The following is a 23,819-nucleotide window of genomic DNA, read 5'->3' as shown; positions in this document are numbered from 1 at the left end:
TTTCAGGCGCCTGCGAATAGGCAATTACCAGGTAATTACGGCCTTGCTGGACCCGGTAATTGCCCATTCGCGGGCACCGTAAAAAAATGCTCCCCTTTCCCATTTGAGCCCCAATGGGAATGGGGAGGTCAGATGCACCGGTACCATTCGTGAAGGATGCCGGTGCATCCGACATGCTCTGCTCGCGGGTGCCGGTATGCCCGCCAGGTTCCTGTCTAAGGGTGGTTTTTCAGACAAGGATTAGACTGGAGAAGACTAAGTGCCTTCCTCAGGAACCAGCTTAGTTGACCCAAACATTCTGGCCTCATATTCTTTTAAGAGCATCAGTGAAAAACAAAATCCACCACAGAGAAGATGAAATCAGAGAAGGTCCAGCATTACCATGTGAAAGTTTGGTGAATGGAAGGTTGGTAATTCCGAGTAGAAATGGGGAAAAAAGAACTACGTAGTTGTACGTAGGGAAAGTGGTAGTAGTAGCTCTTTATTCGAAAATGAGACACAAAGAGGGGAAAGAAACGTTCTTGTCTATGGGGTATTTTTTGTGGGTGGGGTGGAGAAAGAGCGGAGTTCATGGTGTAATGGAGCGACTCTTGTCTCGTGTTTAATGATCTCATTAAATGAGTAACATTAGTTCTATGTACTGTGGGTACAGGGAAGAGTTGGGTACATTTATTTATTTCATGGAACATGTACAAACATTTCACCAAGACTGGTAATGGATTTAGAGCACCAAGGAGAATGTTTTTCCTGTCGTGGGACGCCTGTGGAGCACCCTGCACATCCCTACTCACTTGGTCTCTGGGTCTCAGCTGCTCCAGCTTCATTAACTCTCTCTGGATCAAGGCTCGGTGCTGGGTTTTCATCCAGTGCCTCCTTGACTGTGCAAGTGAAAAGACCAAGTCCACATCCAGGTGCTGGAAAGTGCCACCCTAAAACAAGAAGAGGGATAATCCATTAGGTGCCGACCAAAGAGCCCATGTGCTGGGTACAAGTCTTTATGACATTTGAAAAATATGGGTACCTGGTCTTCCAGCTGACTGACATGGTCTACAAACTTTTGTTTTCACATTTATGTAGAAAATACCATAAATTAAAAGTGTTGCTTGATGGTTTAAAGCATGGAGGTTACTACACAACTGTTTCAGTTTTGTTTTACCACAGAAGGATGCAATGCAGAGTCTCTCCCACTCAGATGAAGACATGACCTTCAGGTTACTCTGTGAGGGGTCAGTAATGCGAGGCAGACAACTGTTTGAAGATCTTTCAAAAAATGTCATTTTATTTTTAAAGAAAATATATCAAAATGCCTCACTTTCCCTACTCTGTTGAGGAATTCCCTGGCTTTTCTAGAAGCTACGGGAACACACTCTAACACTGGATAATTGGCCCTCCCACTAAACAACAAACACATAAATAAAAGGCATGGCAATTCAACCTGACATGAATAATATGCAATTTCCTCAAGGACCTTCTAATGTCCTAGGGGATTTCCCTTCCACAGGAGTTAAAGTCACTTTATGAAAATTGTTCAATCATAGAAAGAAAATGGGCCTCATTATGACCCTGCCAAGCTTACCGGCACTGTTGTTTCCGGATCAGTGTATTACAGTTCTGCCTGCCGGAGCCGCCGTGCCCGCCAGGTCTGACCCTGCCAGGCACAGCGGCCATGGTAGGCAGACCGGTCACGGAAGCAGGATAAGCAATGGTGCCGGTGCTTCTGTGTCCCCACTCCCATTGAGTCCTATGCGACTCTATGGGAATGGGAACTTACATTTTACTGATGCCTGACTTTCCAGGCAACAGGGGTTGTAATCTCCCTGTGGAACCGGGAAGTCAGGCGCCGGTTAATATGTACGCTCCGTCGGCAACCCAATGGTTGTAGTGATACACAAAATTGCAACCTTGCCAAGCAGGGCTTTAGATGACAGCATTAGCCGCTGAAAGCCAATAGTGTATTCAAAGTATGTGCCAAAAATGCTGACAGTAGTCTGATGTAGCACTTCCATTATGCAGTAGTGAGCTACAAGGAATATGCAGGCCTACTATGAGTGATAGGTCACATTATGCATTGTTGATAGACAGGCAGGGAGAGGGCCCTAGCTCTGTAGCTAATAGACATTTTTGGAGTGTTTGGAACATTATGGCACCTATATAGCGCTTAGATAGCCAGTCCTAAGCGCTATGAACACTAAGATATGAGTGCATGCCTTTTAGAGCTTGCAGATGGGGTTAATACATCCCTGCTTCCCTTAGAATATTCTGCCTCACTAACGGTAGCCCTGCATGGCCCCAAGCTAATCTCCTTTTCTCTGGGAAGACACTGATAAGACATTCCTGAGCTTTCACGCAGATGGGAGCCAGGGAGGGGCTCAGAAGAAGGAGCAGTGGAAATTAACAGAGTTGGGTTTTTTCCATGAGACAGCCTATATTTTGCACAGGGAAAGTTCTGGAACTGTGCGTCATGGATGGGCAGCACAAGATTATAAAATATGCATGCTCACATGACTCAGGTGGGAGATCGTCCTGTGGACTTGGTTCGAGCAAGATCAAGTGCCCGGAATTGGAGCTCTGACGGCACCCGGCAGCGCTGTCCTCTGAGCGGGGCTTGTTACAGCTAGCTTATGAGGGCCAGGGTCTCCCAGTGCTGATTGAAGGGGCGTAAGACTGTGTTTCTCTATGTTTCTCTATGTTTATCTAAGTTCTATGTTTCTCTATATTTTGCATTTCTCTAAGTTTTGTGCTTTGTAATCTTCTCTAACTTGAATCCCAAATGTATATGAAATTCACTGTTTAGAATAAATACTAAAACTTATTGAAGGTGTCATTTGTCACTAGCATGAGATCACTGCTCAGCACAATAGGACCTGTATTTTGGGCTGAATTGGGTAATTTTTGCTCTCAAAGGGCTGGCCCCGAGGAAGATTTTGCCCATATCAAGACAATGGTAGCTCCGGCACAGTTACTGCAGGACCCATAATGAGGCCCAATGGTTTAACTTAGTTCTTTATGATTTTTAAAGTCAAAACAAAAGTTTGTTAACAAATTTCCTCTTTTGGGTAATGCCATCCACTTTTTACTTCTAGGACAAATAGCCACAATGGTAATCCTGGCCACTATGCTTTATCACTCCCACAGGTCGTTGTTCCCCAGTCCAAAGATAAATGCAATGTCCACACTGTTAATGTTAGACAGTTCATGGTTAACATAACAGTTTTGACATTGAAAAAGGTATGTTTGTCAGGACACCTTCTTAATACTGCTACTTCTACTTGAACAATGATTCTTCTACTTGCTTCACCATGAGAACAGAGACCTCTTGTCCTACAGTATTTCACCTTGGCTTCGACAACTAAGACGTAGCATCTATTGACAACCAGATACACCTCTTTAGTTTCAATGTTTTGGACTACTGCCAAAGCTTCAATGACAATACTACAGCTTCAATTACTTTTAGACAGACTTCAACAACATAGATTTTCAAAATGTTTTAACCTCCTCAGGTAGGCAATCCATCAATAGCTTCCTTCAAAGGGGCAGCCTCTTTGCCTCTCTTGTCTAAATGCCAGAACAGCAACCTGGGTTTGCCTTCAAGACACACTTTTCTCTGGCTGTGACCGTCTTGGGCATTACAGGTTAAGTCTGCTTTAGGATAATCTTTAAAAGCTGCCAATTCTCCTTCCCGGATGTCCTGTTTGCCTTTCTCCCAGCTATCAGCCCATACAATTACCCAGAAGCCTTGGAGCCACTCTCCTAGCTTCAGGTAATACTTGTGCACTTTTATCTTGGGCCTGTTGATAGTTAGTAACTTCACAATGAAGATGGATTGCTCTAAACTCTGAGAAAGGTTCAGCTTCACACCTAGTATGGCTTAGGCAATGCTTGTTCTCTGCTTCAGTCATTTATAATCTTGCGAATGAAAGGTATGTCACTTATATCCAAAGTATAAGGTGCAGTCGTTCAGGAGAAACCACATTTAGGCACACACAACCACTCTTTGATGTAATTTTTTGAGCTTTAAAGGTGGTTGTGTAATGGTATTCCCATAGAAGCCAGCAATAGTTCAGATACCCTTGGGGAATCACAATAAGGCACATGCGACCATCCAATAATATAGTTTTCCCAAGCTAAAGATTGTAATTCTGATATTGTCACGGTTAAGTGTTCTCCAATGGTCTTCGCAGCATTCACTTCCCTTAACTAGGTACACTCTCTGAACAATAATAGTCTTTGGTTAGTGAAACAATGGGCTTCAACAGCGTTTGCTTCCTATCCGAGCAAGAAGCCTTTTACTCTATACGCATGTTACAATTCCATTGTGCAAAGGATCTTTAATACAGCCATCCACTGCTACTCGCTGAAAGTCTTCCGCAAGTGGTAAAGGAGCTGGTTACTGTTACTGGCAAGGCTCCCCGGCTTCTGAAGTGTTTGCTGTGTGGGACACACTGCTTTCCCGACTTCTACTACAACTTCTACTGATTCTGGCTCTCTGGGACCCACACCCTTCTCCTGAACAGGTGTCTCTGGTCCGGCCACAAGTCTTGGGAGTCGCCTCTACTCCGAGACCCCTGACTTGACAGTTACTTCTTGCCGCAGTATACAACACGCCAGCAGCTGGGCAACCACGGCAATCAGGCTTACATGGGAAACCCGTTTCTCCAGCATGTTTTCCACTGCGCAGCCTCTGCACTTCCGAGTTTAGGAGGGCAGGACTCTCTCAGAACACGCAGGTGAAATCTGCTGTCTTCACATTCCGACGTCCCTCTTGTTTTCCCACATCTGCTTGTTTTGCCAGCCTCATTCCTGTCTTTTGCTTCCACTGCTGCAGCCTGCACTCCAGCCAATGTTCCAGCTCCTTCCACTCCTTCCTCCTGCCTGCACCTGAGCAGGTCTTTTATACCTCCAAGGTTCCTTCAGGTGTGGGCTATTAGCCTCATTTGCCCGACTACTGCAATGGGTACTAGACTTACTTGCCTGATTTTGACAACGGCATGCCTCCTCAGCCCTCTTCTTCATCTCAGTCCCTCTAGGATTCTGGGATGTATAGTTTCTTTCAACAAAGTTAGTTATTTCAACTTCTGGTGTTTGGCAAACAGCCATTAAAAGCGTGGGATTGCAGGAAAAGTTAGAGGGGGTTGTCCCAGTTTTTCTGGTTTGTTCCCCCGACCCCCATTTGTATCTTCCAGTACACCACCTCCGGATTCAGGATGAGGAAGCGGCTGCCTTTTCCTGGCCACATGAGGAGGGTTCCAGACCAGGTTTCTCGGAGGAATCATCTCTGATTCATCACAACTCACAGATCTCTGCTGCCACGCCTTAGTCATCCAGTTTGTTAGCTAAATGGGTTGAGCATGATGCTGTGTAATAGGCCGTGTGAGCTTCTCATGTTGATAATATAGTTTACAGAAGAGTGTCTAACATCGCATAACCATGCAATATGTATCACTCATCCTTCACCCATTCCCAAATCCTTTCCCCCTTCCCAACACATCTGACACAACAACCATGCATCCAGCGGTGCACACATCGCTAGTTTTAAAATTGTTACTTGCCATAGCAGGCTTATGGTTCGTCAAGAACGGAGATATGAAAAGAGCGGATTTGTCCAGTAACAGCTGTTTTACCAACATGTTCTGGTCTCGCCCTGCGGCCACCTGTAACATAACATCGCACCCCTTCCATACTGGTTGCACAGCCCAGTCACAAGCAAAAACCATCCAGGGAGAGGCAAACCTAACCTGATGCCTAACGTTGACTATAGGTTCTGAAGAATGACCTGACCAAATCAAGCATTGCTTCTGCAAACCTACCTCATGGAGTAATGGTTGTACAAGGAAGAGGTAGACAACAGGGCAACTGCAGCACATAGAAGTGGTTGGAAAGTGGTGGTTTATATGCAAATCACTTCCAGAGGAGGCCAGAAACCTCTTAATGTGGCCCCAGTCTCTAAGATGGTGCAGGAACCTAGTAGGTTTGCTAGCAGGGCACAATTACTGCTTGAGCAGCTTCCCCAGTGCTTTATTTAGAGCAGGGAACCTACACCTAAACAAATAACATTAAATAAATACACACTGACAGTTAGCCTTGCATGAGGGTAACCTGAGGGACACCGAGTCATCCCTACTAATGGACTGGCAATCCTACCCTATAAACCTTTAGGTGCACTGGTGCTTGGTTATCAACGTTGAGTGGTGGCCTTAGGCTGGCATTATCGATGTACAGGCAACCAGAGTATCATAACATTAGATGGCTACACTCATGTACCACATAGAGCCTGCTATACAGAAAAGTTGGGCTTGTGATCAGTCTAGGGTGCAGTGCTGTGAAGTCATACCAATGCAGCTGTGCACTCTGCAAAACACATTTGACACAGATGTTTCTGTTCACCTATTGCCGCTTCCTTGCTAGTTGTGGGTTTTTGAGACCACATAGGAGCCATCAAGTTGCAGGGTCAATATATCCGTATGATCATCCATCCTGTTTTCTCTATACTTTTCCGGTCCTCTCCTCCCTTCATTCCCTTTCCCCACCACGTGTTGAACTGTCCCGACTACTGGGGCAGTGACAGCGAGGCGACCAAACCTTAGAAGTGTGAATTGACTTCCCATCTGTTCTTAAAAACAGCAGATAGCAACTTGAAATTAAAAGTAGGTTTGTTTCTGGTAGTTGGTTGTTGGCATGTATTGCATATGTGGTGTGTGGTGAAGAGATGGTAGGGGGTTGCTATGTAAACCTTTGTTGCATGCTCCCGCTGGTTCTCAGAAATCCCTTGAAGGAGAAAGTGATTTGGAATTTATTTTGAATAAACCATATTACATACATCTATTTTGCAGCACTGAGATAGCTAGATGTGATGTAACGCGACCACGTATAAATGCCACATTCGTATTCAAAGCTTTAATAAACTGACTGAATGGGCTATGTTTGTGACTCCTCATTCAACCAAACAACATTACCTGTATATAAGCATTACAGAGCCCATTCCAACTAGGAATATAATACATTCTTTTTAATAATCCTGTTTATTTATTTGTTTATTTTTTTTTATTTGAATTCATTTGATTTAACCATTTTTACAAAACTGATCAAGATCATTGCAGTCCGCTATTGTTAATGAACTTCGTTCTTTACTTTCGTTTGCAACATCCCAAGGCTCTTATTTAATGGTTGGTTAATTTTGCTTTTTTTTTTTATTTTTTTTTTTAGGCTGTGCCCTGCCTCATTCGCTTCACGGTTTTTCCAGTCGTGACAAGATATCTCTGATCATTGAGACTGCTGCTATGAGCCATGTGGTTTTTTGACCATTCATCAGGGCTCTCCAAATGTCTTCTTCTTCTAATGTCCCGTAATTTCCCGTTAATGGCCATAGGTGTCTTCTTATTTCATTTACGCCCTTGCACATTGTTAATAGGTGTTTTAGAGTCTCTGGTGCATTGCCGCTGTCACAGAATCGGCAGTCATTTCCTTTGTATTTCCCTTGAATTGCGTTTATTTAATTCGTTTCTATCTGGTTTAGCCTCATTCTCATGAATGTCGCCCTGTATAGTCTTTCTGGAAATTTTAGTAGGTAGCTCCGTAACTGGTTTAGTTTCGTGCTGCCCGCAGGCATATCTCTTGCAAGACTACTGGCTGCTGCTGTCTCCAAGGTAGTGATCCAGTCCTTTTCCAGGAGTTTTTTCTTGGTTCTTGTTGGATTGTGAATCAAAACTTCTTCCGGACAGCATATGTCTTCTAAGATCACTCTCTTGTCCTTTATCCAATTGGACAGCGTCTTGTTTTGGTGTAATTTGGCTTCATCAGACAGGATCTTGAAGATAGGATGGATCTCAGGCATTAAGATCTTTCTAACGAGTGTCATGCGATTCCATTCTATCAAAATGTCCAAGGATGAAAGGCTCAATTCTCTTCGGATGTGGGTAATGGGTGTTGATTTTGATAGATTTTGGGCCTCATTACGAGTATGGAGGTAGCCATGGTGCTATTAGCGCCATGGCTGCCTCCATACTGGGCTCCAATACCGGGTTCCTGCAATGAGAACTTACCGGGTAATTCCGACATAGGAGGACCTGGTAATTCCTCCTTACAGGAACCCATCCCCATTCTCATTTGAGCCCACATAGGGCTCAATGGGAATGGGGAGGGAGGTAATAACGGGCACATTATAAATGGCCCGTTATTACCTCCCTCTTCCCCTCGCGGGACCCGGAAAGGACGCCTGGTTTTACCAGGCGTCCTTACAGGGTCCCGCAAAGGGAACCTCGTAATTGCACATCCCGTAATGAAGGGTGCCGGTCCCGTATCATTACGGGAGCGCAAGCCTCGTAATGAGGCCCTTAGTGTTCTTCGCCAGAACAAGCCTTCCACTTTAGCCCATATTTGTAGGCGGTAATTTCGGTATTGCTTCCATACCGTAAATCAATGTTGGAACATCTTTTCCTCTGTAAAAGTTTATTAACTCCAACGTTGAGAATTTTCCATATTTTTTATGGACTTTGATGATAGCGTTTTTGCTTTTGCCATCAATGCGTCTTGAGCTGGTTTCTCTGAGGCGTTGTTGTTGAATGGGACTCCCAAATATTTATATGTATTGACTGACTCTATTTTTTCTGCGCTGAGCTTCCATGTAAAGTTAGTTCTTTGTTTACAGCAGTTTAAGGCCATGATCTTGGTCTTGCCCTGATTGATTTCGAGGTGGCTTTGCTTGACGTACCTTTGGAGTCTGTACAATTGTCTTTGTAGACCTATTTCTGTTTGGTCCAATAGTATTATATCATCAGCATATAAAGGTCTGGGGACCATAGTTCTTGCCGGAGGTGGTGGGAAAGTTCTGAGAAAGTTTTCGAAGTCTGCAATGTCTGATATGTAAAAAATGTAGATTGCCGGTGCTAAGGGGCATCCCTATTTTACTCCCCGATGGGTCGGGATTTCTGATGATAAGAGGCCCTTCCTTGTTAATCGCACTCCGATGGTAGTTTCTTCATGGAGTTCCATTAGTGGGTCCATGTTAGAAGGACAGTCTTTAACCACTAGTTTTTGCCACAGAAACTTTCGATTAACTCTGTCGAAAGCCTGTGTTAGGTCCACAAAGGCGATGAAGAGCTTTTTTCCCTGGTTTGTATGCGTTTCCCTTCAGCACACTCAACAATAAGATATTTGCCTGAGTTCCCACGTTCCTCACAAAACCCGTCTGGAAGGGATCCAGCCAGTTGTGTTCGGCTGTCCATTGTCGCAGTTTGTCCAACAAAAAGGTGGCAAAGATTTTGTCAATGACATACAGTAAAGAAATGGGACGATAGTTCTTTGGATCTTCTTTATTTCCTTTTTTAAAGATCAGAACTATCGCCGCTAATTTTCAGGATTTTGGTATTTGCTGCTGTTGCAATACTTTCCTAAGTATCCTTGTGATGAACCTGGCACACTCCTCTGGGTGCGTTTCAAGCATCTGGTTGGTTAGTCCATCTGGACCAGGTGCTCTGGATTCATTAAGTTTCTTGATTTTCTCTAATATGTCTTTGATGTCTGGTTCTGGCTCCACCCCTTCTTTGATCTAGCAGGGGTTGAATATGTAATGGTTTCATCTTCTTCAAGAAGATTGAAGAAATAGGTCTTCCATCTCTCTTCTCCTACATGATTTTGATGTACGTCACACATTGTGAATATTGGTGGTTTGATAAGGGCCCAAATGTCTTTCGAGTTTCGATTTGCCAAAGCCCTGAGCATGTTCTCAGAGTCATTTTGTAGTAGAGTCATCTCCTGTTTCTTATCCAGCATTTGTAAGCTGTGAAGGCTGTTTGAGCTTTTTCTTTCAGCCTCTCACATCCTGATTTTGTGGCAGCTCTTTTCAATCTGCTTACCTCCTTTCACTTGTTCACGAGGACTTGATCGTAAACATGGAGTTTTGTCAAATTCGAGTCTGGTCCGCCCCTCCTTTCTGTGGTAAAGTTTGCGACCTCGTGCCCTTTATCATCAGTCCACCCTGTGTAGGCACTGGTAAGTTGTTGGATGTCTCCAGCTCAAATTTTTAGGCGATTGCCTCTGTTGTTTGGTTCCACTCCGGTCTCCATGCTTCTAGAGGAGGCTTGGAAACTCATCTGCCACTCTGCCATGAGTAGGTTATGGTCGCTATTTGTGGTTTTGATGAGTTAGAACCTTGTTATGATCAGTTAGAGGTCTCTCGAGGCAAACATATAGTCTGGGTTTTCCGAGGTTTGCCCTCTTTCCCATGTTGGCACAATAATCTTTGACTTGGGGTTTGTTCGTTCCAACATCAACATATCTCTTGAATGCATCAGTGCCATCAATAGGTTGCCTCTTATTTCTTGTGGAGCTACCCCGTTGGTCGTCTCCAGGTTCCCTTGCGCTTTTGAACACTTCGCATTGAAATCCCCATAAATTAGAATGTGGTCTACTGCATTTTCTAGGATTGCGTTATCCAGAATAGTTGTTGCCGTGTTCAAAAATACGACATTTGTAATGACTTGTGGGTTCTAGAAGCAATTCATGATCAGTACGATGCTGGCCTTGGTCTTGTCTGTTTTCCTAGGCACCATGTGCCAGTTGACCAGTACTGCCAAAAATGAGGGGTCGGCATGCAGCACCGGACCTGCTGACATACCTGAGCCTACTCCCAGGCCGATTAAGAGGCCGGACGTGGGGCGTCCATTGCTCCCTCTTTTTGCCGGGGTGACGGACAGTTCGTACCGGTCCAGGCTGGCTTTCTGCAATAGCCACGTCTCTTGGAGACAAATTAGGTCAAAATCGCTGAAGTTCACGTCACTTTGGGCAGTTAAGTACATGAAACACCTTGGGCCTCATTACGAGGTGGGCGGTAAGGGATTACCGACATTGGTAAGGGCACGGGTGCCGGTAATCCCTTACCGCCCTACTACGAGTTCTCTTTGCGGGTCCTCCCTTAACGCCTGGTTTTACCAGGCTTTAACGACGGGACCCGCAAAGGGACTTTGGAGCTAATAACGGTACCGCAATTTGCGGTACCGTTATTAGCCCCTTCCCCATTCCCAATGAGCCCTATAGGGGCTCAATGGGAATGGGGAAGGGCCCTGGTGAATGGGGAATTACCGCCCCCACCAACCTTGGAATGGGGCGGTAATAGCTCCATTCACCAGGGTGGAGACGGTATGGATTTGGAGGCAGCCATGGCGCTAATAGCACCATGGTTACCTCCAACCTCGTAATGAGGCCACTTGTGTTCCAGGATGCGAATGTGATATTTTCCTTTCCTTGACTTTGGGTGTTTTCTTCTGGTCCCACTTTGGTCTCCTGGAGCACATTGGTGGATTGCTATGACTTTCGTTAATAATGCTGTTTATTCTGTTCTGTCATGTCATCCATTATATTTTTGAATATTAAGCAATATCAGTTAGACTGACATACCACTTTGGGGCCTTACCAGTGGTAGTTACTGTAAAGTTCTTCTTGGACTTTCGTAGTCAAAGCCCGCACGGCCACCCACATGCACATGTTGCAAGGAGAGGCAGAGACTGGAGGACAGTTTAACAGCCTTTATTCTTCCAACTCCCAACAGTAACTGACGTCCCCTTCCCACCTCCCGCCCCTCTCCTTCCGTGACTCCCTGTACTTCTCCACGTGACTGGGGAGTCTTGTATATGTGACGACATCACACACCCCCGGCACTAAACATGATGACACCTCTAGTTCATTTCCTCAATTAGCCTCTGTAACCTATTTCGAGTTCTCTGAGGGCTCAGTACCCGCTGTTCTTCAATGATCCCTTGGTGTGATGGGGCCATCTCTTTGCATGAGCCCTCTCCATCTCCTTCATAAGATGAATCCCACTCGGTGATTGAGGCAACTGATGAGTGACGATTGGACTGGGTGATGCCTGCCATTCACCTGAAATGTGAGGAATTTCTGGTGATCTTTTTCCTATCACCCTCTGCCACGATGAGAGACCCTTTCACTTGAGTCACGGTTAATGACTCTTCACCGAGCGCAGCCATGAATCTTTCTGCTTTGCGTTTGCCGTGCTTTGACAATGTCTCCAGGTTCTATGTCATCAGCCCGCCTTTTCATGCTTTCTTTGTTTCTGGAGTCCTGTTCTCGCATCACAGCATCTCCCCCATATCTTTCTTCTGTGCTGGTCGCATGGGGCAGTCTTGTTCTTATGTTTCTTCCGAACATGACTTCGGATGGTGACTTCCCAGTAGTGCTTTGCGGGGTGTTTCGATAATCCCGTAACAGCAGGTATAGCATCTTTTCCACTGGTTCCCCGGTTAGTCGGGTGATTTGCACGTTTCTCTTTACATTACTCATGAAACGTTCTACTGTGCTGTTTGCTTGTGGCCACAATGGTGTCATTGTCTTATGTATGAAGCCCATGTATTAAGAGAATGTTTTGAAGTCTTGTCCCGTGAACGGGGGCCCGTTGTCGGACTTCAGAATCTTTGGAATGCCATATGCAGCAAACATTCTGTCAAGTGCAGGAATAGTGTGCAATGCAGATATGGACGGCACTAGTTGTACATCTGGGAAGCGGGAGTATTTGTCTACTGCGACCAGTATGTAATCACCCCCTTCCAGGGGTCCAAAGAAGTCCACTGCAATCTCATCCCAGGCTTTTTCCGAGAGTGCTGTCATACATATGGGTTCTGGTCTCGGGTTGATGACTGCACAGGTGGGACAGTGCTTGAGAAGATCTTCCACCTGCAAATCTAGATGTGGAAACCATAGTTTTTGCCTGAGCATACTTTTTGTGGATACTATGCCTCTGTGGCCCTCATGAGCTAGTTCCAACTCCTTTCGTCACAATTTCCTGGGGATTATTATTTTTGTTCCTTTGAGTAGTAATCCTTCTTCTGTGTTAGCTAGTTGGTTCTTTACGGCTATCAGACAGTTAATGTCTTGTTTTGTTTACTCACAGGTGTTGTCTCCCACCTGTCAGGCTTGCTTCCAATGTCCTGTTTCCAGACATCGAAGGATGATTTGTAGTCCTTGGTGGTTGTCCGTCTCCTGTGCAATCTGATGCAGATCTAGACCGTTCGGAGTGTTTGCATGCACTACATAATGGATGTATTGAACCGCGATGGAATTATCGGGCTGGGATTCCTTGCAGGGGTGATGCAAGAGGTGTTCTGCAGGGTTGTGGTCTTTGCCGGGTCTGTGAATTATGTTGAAACTGTAGTCCTGTAATCTTAGAGCCCACCTCGCTATTCTCTGTGGCATTTTCACCTGTGAATTCCCGTAAATGAATATCAATGACTGATGGCCTGTGACGACTGTGAATGGTTTCCCGTATAGGAAAAGGTGAAAGTGCTCACAGGCCCACACCACTGCCAGCCCTTCTTTTTCTGCCTGAGAGTAGGCCTGTTTCGCCTGGGAGAGGCTCCTGCTGGCGTATGATACGATGTGCCTTGCTTGGCTGTCTTTAGCGTCAATTTGCGTTAGAATGGCCCCTAGACTGTCGTCCATGATTAGCTCTGTTTCTCATTTGGAATTGAAAGAGGACATGTTCCTGGCATCCGATATGCGTTGTTTAATCGACTGGAAAGCCTGTTGACACTTCTCTGTCAATACAAAGTCTGTGTTCTGTTTTGTCAGAGTTCTGAGGGGTTCACTGACAGAGGCAACATTATGTATGTAGCGGGTACAGTAGCTGGCTACGCCAAGGAATGAGCGCAGGTCAGAAATATTTTTGGGTGGTTCAGCATCTGTGAGTGCTGTGAATTTTTCAGGATCTGGGGTCATTCCATTTGACGAGAATATGTGGCCAAAGAATCGGAAGGTCTGTTTTCTATATTCGCATTTGTCCTTGTTCAATGTGAGTTGGGCTTCTTGAAGAGCCAGACATACCCGTGTGAGCGTATTATAGTGCTGTTCCTGGTCTTGTCCGAAAACTAGAATGTCATCACTATAGTTCAAACAGTTTGGTATGTGCTTGATGACGTTGTGGATTTCGGACTGGAAAATTTCGGCACCAGAAGAGACCCCGACGCTGAGGCACTTATATCTGTATAAGCCCAAATGGGTGGTGAATGTGGTGATGTACCTGGAAGCCTTGTTTAGTTCTAGCTGATGATATCCCTTGTTGAGATCTAGCTTGGAGAATAAAGTTGCACCATTTGATAGATGTACCATGTTGGTTATGTGTGGTGCTTGATGGCGTTCCCGGAGTATGGCTTCATTTTGCCGACGCATGTCTAGACATATGCGTATGTCTGTTGAGTCCTTCTTGGGCACTGGGATGATGGGGGACACCCAAGGGGTGGGCCCTTCTGCCGGTTCGAGGATGTCCGCCTCAAGGAGTTTTAGGAGATCTTCTTCAACTTGCTTTTGCATATTTATGGGAATTCCTCAATAGTGTTGGGCTACGGGGGAAACATTTTGGTCATTGTGGGGTCCCAATTTGGCGGCCTTTTAATTTTCCGAGGGCCCTTGAATAAAGCTGGGAATAATTGTTAAATTTTTGAAGTGGGGTCGATGTACTTGTGAACCATGAGTCTGTATAGAACGTGGATGAGACCCATGTTGATGGCTACTTTGTAGCTTAGTATACATCCACTTTCAGTGGCTGCTTTCAATACATGCATGGGGATTTTCTTTGACCTTTCTTTGTGGCTGCACAACGCCATAAAATACCCTTTGCATGGCTGTGGTGTCTTTGATCCGTATGGATAGATTTGAGCTTTTGCTGGTTGGAGATGCGGGGCATGCGGTATGCTGTCGTATACTTCCTCGCTTATAACATTCACTAAGAACTCGGCAGCCATCTTGTTTACTTGGATGATGAGTGTTGGGCTGTGTTCCTTCGCCATTGGGCTCCCCAGAGCGTATAGATATCCCTTACGTCTTGGTTCTTCTAGCTGTTTCTTGCTCCTTCTGGTGTCTTCATCTGATGATGTGCTGGATCTGCTGTCAGATTGCGAATGTTCAACCAGATAGCATATGTATCTCCGGGGCTGTCTCCTTGATCTTGGTGACGGTGGTTTGCTGTCCCGCCAGTCTCCTGACGTTCTGTCATGTCTTCTCTCTGATTTCTCTTCCTTGTGCCAGTGATGTGGAGATTCGTAAACCTGCTGGGGGGCATGGGGGGGGGGGTGTCTTTGTATTGCTCTTTCCTTTCCTTGCGGTGGCTTTTCTCCGGTTCCTTCACCTCTCATTTGGCTGCAATACATGCGGCATACCGCTTTGAAATGATTATCGCCCCCACAGAGGTAGCTCCGTCTTGTCTTTGGATGTCCGGGATCCTTATACGCTGCATTTTGGGTCGCTGCCATTGTGCCTGCTCTCCCATGACACTGCAAGCTGGATGCAGATGCCACTCGTACTTTCAGCGAGTGTGATTCTCCTAGCACAGTGTAAAGTCCTTCTTGGACTTTCGTAGTCAAGGCCCACACGGCCTCCCACATGCATACACTGCAAGGAGAGGCGGAGATGGGAGGAAGGTTTAACAGCCTTTATTCTTTCAACTATCAACAGTAACTGACGTTCCCTTTCCCCCTCCCGCCTTCCCGTGACTCCCTATCCTTCTCCACGTGACTGGGGAGTCTTATGTATGTGACGACATCACAGTTACATGCTTGAAAAGTGGCAAAGTTAATTGTTAAATATTGAGTAGCAAATGTGACATGGATTGTAGAATGCAGTGGGGTATTGGGGACCAGCATGCAGTGCAATAGAGACAATGTTTTGGGGACTCGCCCTGTGGTCCATAGGAATAATTGGATTGTACGTTTTCTTTGTTGGTATATTTAAAACTTTATAAAGTATCAATGAAAAAATGTCACATAGTTGAACAAAGATTAGCTCTGTGACAAGCGGCATTGGGCATCACATGTTTATAGTTACTGTGAGGTATGTGCAAGTCTAGCAGTGTTTCACTGGCCTTTGAGAGAACACATCTTAGGGAGCAGTGAAGGACTGAGGCCCGGTTCTGTATGGCCAGCACAAGTGCTTCACTTTCTAAACAGTCTAGGCCTCTGAGAGAAATCTGGCCAGGGAACAGAGCAAAGCTTTTGTCCTGTGGAAAAGCTAGCTATATATCACATACAGCTACCCCAGTGGCTTGGCAGTGTGATGAGACTGGCCAGCGTTCCTGAGGTCCTTTACACAGTGATAGGTCAGTGTGCCTCAGGGCAGTGAAACAATCTAGATTGGAGGTGTGTTTCAGAGGGACTCTAAGGCATTCTGGGTGGCGATAACTACAGAGTAGTAAGGTAACGGCGACACCCTGCAATCCCCTGGCTCCTCTGTAATAATGAAGAGGGCCCGCCCCCTTCTGCCCCCGATGGCTGTGGACCTGCCCCCTTCCCCCCTGATAGCTGTTGGCGTTGAAGCAGTTGTCAATTGGCCATAGAGAACCAAGATTCCCTCTGTCCCAAGAATCTGGTCATGGTGGGAGCGCGTTTAGGTGAGGAGATGGTAACACAGCGAGTGGATGTACAAGGCTTGGGGGAGCACTTCCAAAACTGATGGAGTGATGTAACCTTATCTTTTTGTAGGTTGGCATGCTGAATCAGGACACATTCCTGAAATAGGCTGAGATTGCCATACAGGGTTAAACACTCTTTCTCCCATTTAGCAGTGGGCCGCGTGGGCTTCCCCACAGGATCAGGCTTAGTTAGTAGGGCTCTTCCGTAAGGCATAGACAAGCAATGCTGCCTGTGTGGCGCTAGGAGGAGTCAGGTTTTCGGTAGTCTCACCCCACAGCACGGCATATCTATGGGATTGGAGTTACTCTGATGTAGTGGGGCAGAGCTTCACCCCAAGTCAAGAAAGTGGAGATTTTGTAAGGCGGTTCTTAGTGTCTCACATCACATGTTTGTTCTGTTCATTAGAGCTGCTCTTCTGGGCAGTCAACATTTCCACAATAAAAATGTATCAAATACATGTACATACACTTGTTATAAATGGCGGGGCTGGTGCCATTTGTATATTCATTAGTTATATTGTGCACATGAATTGGTGTGGCCGTGAAGGACCATCAGCAAGTACCCACATGTTTAGCCTAAGTGAGTTGGAATTTGATAGGCTTGTCTGTCACCCATTAGCCTGTGTGATGGGTGAAGGAGTTGTTTGTTCACGTGGGAGGGTGCCATGGGTGAGGGGCTGTCTCAATCACAGAACATATGAGAGTGGTTAGGTAAATTACAAAGGGGATGCATTGTTTGATATTCCCTATTAGGAGATGAAGGTTTATCCCAGTGGAAGGATGCAGTGGGGTCCACAGGTCACATATAGGAGAGGGCTTCTAAGAATATTAAACACCTGCTAGTGTTTGGAAAGTGTGAAGTGATACCAGGCCAGACCATGGAAGCCAATCATCTAAAAGATGTTACATGTATTTGTGAAAGCCTGTTTTACAAGTTACAATACATGACTGTTGTATGTAATATCTGCCCTGGACATTAATGTATGAAGTGTGTTGCCTTGTTGAACCTTGATGATATGTCCTGATTATCTAGTAAGACCTGCTAAATTCCAAACATTATGAAATAAATGTTTAAGATTTGGGTGCATGCCCTGCATGTTGGGCGGTTAGTGAAGAATCCCAAATAACTAATCTTCTACCCCATTAAGAGAAAGGAGGTTTAGTGACCCTTGAAAAGGAATTGTAACAAGTGCCTTGGGAGTTGATGAGCTAGATATAGAACATTACAAAAGCAACCCCATGTAGTGATTACTGTGTTTTAGTCCACAGTCCCTGTCCTCCATGCTTGTGGGATGTCTGTCCTACAAAGACCAGACCAAAGAATTGTTTGCATAGCTAAACCTGTTGACTTTAAAAGAAAAGGGCGAGTGCATGCTTAGGGACCCTATTACACTTGCTAGCCAGGCCAATGTATCCTGGCATAATTATTTTCCCATGGACAGAATTGTTGGTGAGTAAGGTACCGTTCGATGGCCTCAAGATCCCACTTCATGTCGGGACATTATAAGTCTATCTTAGCGTAAAGCAGCTAAGCATTTCCCATTGAATAGGTTTCCTGCTGGTAAACTGGGTAGGTCATTCTCATCCACCATTTTCATAGAACACTACTGCTCCAACCCTACTCGAGAGGCATTTTTTACAGGTTAAATAGATGGGTGGAGTCATTTATGATTCTGAATGGTTGATGGATTTGGGAATGCTTTAATTATTCAAAAGCCTTACAACTTCATCCATTCCACTGAAATTTGTTTGATTCGACAGCTTTCAAATGGTCTGTAAACTGTGTCCGGCAGCTCAAGAGAATGCAAATTGACAAGGGGGATCCTGGGAGTCTCTCTGCCAGACATTAGTCCTGGTTACGAGAGACTTACCCAGAGTCTTTAGCTCACTATCTTTCACAGAGAAGAAATGTGAAACAAGTGTTCTATAATCATCGATCCAGAATGGCAGAAAGTTCCTTTTTTTGTAATTGGTGCTGGTAAGCATTGGATGGCTTCCCCTTTGCATTCTTGTGACTGGACCACACCTTTCCTGACCTGGAAACCCAATTATTCTAAGGTGAACAAGGCTTGGCGAAACTTGTTGGGTTTGGCTTTGAGCCCATCTTCTTGAAGTATTTAAGTTACCAAGCACAATGGTATTAGCTATTAGCGCCATGACTACCACCAATACCGGTACCGAGTCCGCCTTTGTTCAATGAGGACTTACCGGTCTATTCCGACCTTTGCGGGACTGGTAAGTCCCCATTGAAAAAGCCATTCCCCATTCCCATTTGAGCCCCCATAGGGCTAAATGGGAAGGCGCTAATAACGGTACCGCAAATTGCGGTACCGTTATTAGCTCTAAAGTCCCTTAACGGGTCCCGTCCTTAATGCCTGGTAAAACCAGGCGTTGAGGAAGGGACCCGCTAAGGCAACTCGGAATAGGGCGCAAAGGGATTACCGGCACCGGTGTCCTTACCGGTTCCCGGTATCCCTTTGCGCCCAAATCGTAATGAGGCCCATTGTCTTAAAAATATGCCCCGGCATATGATAGATGGTTATCCTGGACTTGGAACATAAGACATTGAGACATAGTAGGGGCATTGTGTAGCCCAAAGAGAAGTGCTGTAAAAGGAAATGGACCATCAGGAGTGGAGAACACCTTTTTCCTTTGACCAATTGTGCCAAGTGAATCTGTTTGTAGCCTTTGGTTAAGTCAATTCATAACCTAAGAGAATGTGCCAAGCCTTCCAATCATTTCATCGATCCTCGACATAGGATATGTGTTTAAGTAGGAGATTTGTTTGAGTCTGTCAAAGCCAATAAAACATCTCCAGCTGCCATCTAGTTTTCCCACAAAAATGATTGGATACTGCAGGTGTCTTTAAGAGAGATCAACAACTAAGTCCAGAATCTTCTGAATTTCCTCCTGCATGGCCTGACATCGAGCGTTTGTAGCAGATACGGCCGAAGACCACAGTCTTGTCTGGCTGGGTCTGCATCCGAAGAAAAAAACGTTTACCCTGCCTGGCATTTCATAAATGATCCTGGAAATCCTACAGATCTTGGTTCTGGTACAACTTCAAACATTCAGAAGTATCTTTTTGCAACACATGCCTATGTGAATCAGTGGTCAAATCTACATTGGCGTAGGTGACGGTGACTGGGTACTCTGAATTTGTCCAGGTCTTTAGCTATGGTAAGCTTGGCTTTTCTTCTTTGAGTCAGTTTGCTGAATCAGAAAGGTCAGGTCAATTGGTATTTCGGTCACAATGTAGAATCCATGACATTGAGCCAGTAGTATGTTCTTGGAAGAAGACAACACCACCAGAATATTGTCACCCACCTGGAACGTTTAAAGCTGTCCCTGGTGATCATATAGCCATTCTGCTTCTCTTGAACCTCTTTCAAAGGTTTGGTTATCAAATCCTGTACCAGGGTAATCGTCCCCAAGCATTAACCGGTTGACAGCGAGGATGGTTGGGAGAATCACTTTCTCAGCATCTGTAAAACACTTCTTGTTTTTGCCAAGAAAGTACGCAATGTGGTAAGATGCTTTCAAAGCATTTGCAGGTACAGATGCCACACTTTTAACAGTCTCCTTTTGCTTTTTCATGCCTTGCAGCTGCCGTACAAAGAAATCCCTGGTCTTTTTTGCTAAATCGGCATGTTTGGTTTCCAAATGCTGCCTTAATTTTGTTGGCTTCAGGCTGTCATCTGCTAATGTAGCACCACAAATCACACACTGCGGCTTCACTTCCCCAGCGACTGTGATGCATGTGAACCCAAAGTCCAAATAAGAGTGATCATATTTCCGTGTTTTGGGATTTCTTTTGTCTGTTCCCACCTCTCCTTCCGCTTTACGTTTCAGATCCCTACCATCTTTGGGCACTAGAAAACGATCCATCGAGAAAAGGAGCCTGAACCTGTCGAAACATTGCAAACGGTTTTAAAAAAGTAAAAATGCACCCCAGAAAAAGCGTAAACATGGCAAACACCACATGCAAAGAGTTAAACTGAGCCATGTGAAAAGGTTGGGGTTGGTGGGAAACACCCCATGCAAAAAAGGGTCAGCAATATGGGTTGGGGAAAAAAGGAGAGGAGATTTAAAAAAAGCAAAAATTCAACAAAAATACATGACCCGCATGGCGCTGCCACCCCTGTCCCCCAGACGCCCTACTCTCAAACGGCACTGGCACCTACCAGGGAAATACGAAGATCGGATGACGGGCGAGGGTAACACAGGCAGAGGCGAGAGCAGAGCAGTTTCAGTCCCCCGCTTGCCTCCATGGGCGTAATTTTAGGTGGGACAGGGGTGTTTGTCCCCCCCAACTTTCATGGCACACCATTTTGTCCCCATTATTCATTTAGCTGAGGAAACTTTTCAGCAGATGTCATGTCCCCACAACATTTTCAGCAAAGGTACTCCACTGCTTGCCTCCTCTCCTCCATGCCAATTTTAAGGTTCATTTTGATTTCTCTGCGCCTAATAAAGCAGTCCTCGACTAAGTTATCAACCAGCCCTTGCCAGCTATCGGATTATACAAAAGTGGCGGATAAGGAGGGGGGAAAAACCGAAAAGGGGATTGTGTGTCAGGCCCGTAATGCTTCTGGAGAATTCTTGATACATGCGCACATTTCAGTCACTCATATCTGTTTGCTTTGACACGTTCCCATGGAATAAAATGAAACAAAGAGGGGGGGGATTGTTTTGTCATGTGAGGCTGGGACATATACCTTGGCACAATCAAGGCGCCCCCCCCCTTTTTTCGGGAGTCTGCCGGTGTTGGGCTCCAGCAATCTGCCATGGGGAAGCTGTGTTATTAATACAGCACCGGCAGAGCAGTTTTGGTCCCCTGCTCGCCTCCTCTCCTCCATGCCCCCTAATGTGGGGGTTGCAGAGGGAGAGGGGCACAGGGGGGACCGATGCTGCATTAATAACACGGCTCCCCCATGGCAGATTGCTGGGCTCCAGCAATCTGCCATGGGGAGCCGCGTTATTAATACAGCACCGGCAGAGCAGTTTTGGTCCCCCGTTCGCCTCCTCTCCTCCATGCCCCCTAATGTGGGGGTTGCAGAGGGAGAGGGGCGCAGTGGGTACCGATGCTGCATTAATAACGCGGCTCCCCCATGGCAGATTGCTGGGCTCCAGCAATCTGCCATGGGGGAGCCGCGTTGTAAAAAACACCGGCAGGGCAGTTTCGGTCCCCTGCTCGCCTCCTCTCCTCCATGCCCCCTAATGTGGGGGTCGCAGAGGGAGAGGGGCAAAGGGGGGACCGGTACTGTATTAATAACGTGGCTCCTCCATGGCAGATTGCCACGGGGGAGCCGCGTTGTAAATAAAGGGGTCACTTACCTATCACGGGCGGCGGCAGCAAGAGCAAGGAACACAAGACACCACAAAGCAGCCTGGACGCGCGATCCAAATGCAGGAAAGCGTGCATCCAGGCTGCGTTTATTTCCTGTTTCATGGCCACGCCCCCAGCACATCGCACTGGCTGAGCATGTGCATGGGAGCCAGTGGCTCCCCATTGCACATGCTCAGTTCAGTGCAGCTGAAAAAAAAAAGAAAACAAAAAAAAAGCGTTGCTCTTTCTTCTTCTGCCACGCATCACGCCCCCCCACAGATTGAAGAGCTCTGCCTTAGACTGCTATACAAACCGATTTTTCATAAATATGTCAACAGCCTTATTGAACAGCGTAAAGCTAAAGCCAATTTACTACTGGGAATAACATGTCTTGCGCATACTCTGAGGCTGTTTTGAAAACACATACATATGTGATCAACTTTGAAGATGATTTTTAGTTCAAAAAGTTTTTTGTGTCTGCACTGCAGTCACTGACGGTGACTCAGGACAGAGGCTTGAGGACTGCAAATGACACAGAATTAGCAGTTTTATTTACTGTAACAGTCTTAAGAGCCTGCTCTATATTACAGTGCAGACGTAAAATGTGTCCTAGTATTAAAAGTATGAGGTGTTGAATTCTATCATAAAAAGCACAATTTATTCTTTCAGAGCTGAAACCACCCTCTTGCATGAAGAAGAAGTTGTAATGCATCATGTTACTATTCATGGCTCCTCCTTTCCCCCATATCCTGACGAACCTGCACTTCTGGTTATTTAACCCTGTGTCAGATAGGCAGAAGCAGCAAAGAACCGCTCATAAAATATACTAAGCATCAGAGAGGATGTACTCTAGCAGACCATGGCCCTCATTACGACCCTGGCGGTAAGTGAAAAACGATGTCGGTAAAGGATTACCAGCATCCCTTACCGCTAGGGCCGATTATGAACCGAGATAGTGCTATCAGCGGCACTGTAATCAACGGTGCCGCTAACTGCGCCAAGGGCGCGGGCACGCGACCTCCCACGCCGTAAATACCGGCATGGCGCAAAATGGGGATGAGTACGAGTAAAGCGGACATGCTCTTAACGCCCTTGTGAAGGCCGTAAAGTACCATACCGCCATGGTGCTAATACCGCCATCGCGGACCAACCGTAAACGGCCATGTGCAGTATTCCAAAGAGACACAGGTGCACATAATCAGCACAGGTGGAGGCAATACAGACTGGCCAAGCACAAAGAGAGCACACCCCACCCATTCCCACACCCAGTCACACTTCACAATGATCCCAATAGGACTAGCAATGTTGGGGCTGGAGGACCTGATTGCAATGGAAGTGCTAAAACAACAACAACAACAACAAGCACAACAGGCAGCACAGAGGAGACGGAGGAGGAGAAGGAGGGCAAGGCAGGGCCAGCAAGCCCCACCAGCACAGCCAGTGCCACCACGCAGGCAGCCCCCAATCCCACGCATCAGAGCCAGTCCATTCAACCTCACTGCTGAGCAGATCCACACCCTGTACCGTTTGGACCGGGACACCATCACCACCATTGTGGACATGATACACGACGACATTGTCAGCATGATTGAAACACGCACCGCCATCCCCCCTACTGAAGGTAGTGTCCGTGCTCTACTTCCTTGCCACAGGCACCTATCAGCACACAGTGGGGCACTTGCATGGCATTTCACAAACATTATTCTCACGTACGCTGCACCAAGTGCTTGATGCCCTCCTCAAGCACACAGACGACCACATTACTTTACCACGGTCTGCCCAGGAGATCTCAAACACCAAAGTTGGTTTCCATGCACTGGCCGGCATACCTGGTTGCATTGGTGCCATCGACTGCACCCATGTGGAATTGGTGGTCCCACATGCCATTGAGGTAGCGTATCGCAACCGGAAACTATACCACTCAATCAACGTGCAAATTGTATGTGACTCGAACAGGATCATCAAACATTGTTGTGCTCGATTCCCAAGATCAACCCATGATTCAATGGTCCTGCGGAACTCCACAATACCACACTACATGGAGCGACATGCAGGGCAGAGATTCTGGCTACTCGGTGAGTCGCA

At 46.1% G+C, this 23,819-nt stretch overlaps 1 protein-coding gene across 1 annotated transcript in view; it reads right to left on the bottom strand.

Annotated features, from left to right (window-relative positions):
* The window catches only part of LOC138447989 (uncharacterized), a 314,717-nt gene that overhangs the window by 82,355 nt on the left and 208,543 nt on the right, over positions 1 to 23,819 (bottom strand). The window contains exon 12 of the mRNA XM_069604515.1: positions 792 to 929. Coding sequence (XP_069460616.1) covers positions 792 to 929 — 138 coding nt within the window. The remainder of the gene's footprint in view (positions 1 to 791; positions 930 to 23,819) is intronic.

This window comes from Ambystoma mexicanum, chromosome 3q (genome assembly GCF_040938575.1).
Source record: "Ambystoma mexicanum isolate Mex_15411 chromosome 3q, UKY_AmexF1_1, whole genome shotgun sequence".
Taxonomy (NCBI): Eukaryota; Metazoa; Chordata; class Amphibia; order Caudata; family Ambystomatidae; genus Ambystoma; species Ambystoma mexicanum.
This window is presented reverse-complemented; position numbering and strand designations above follow the sequence as displayed.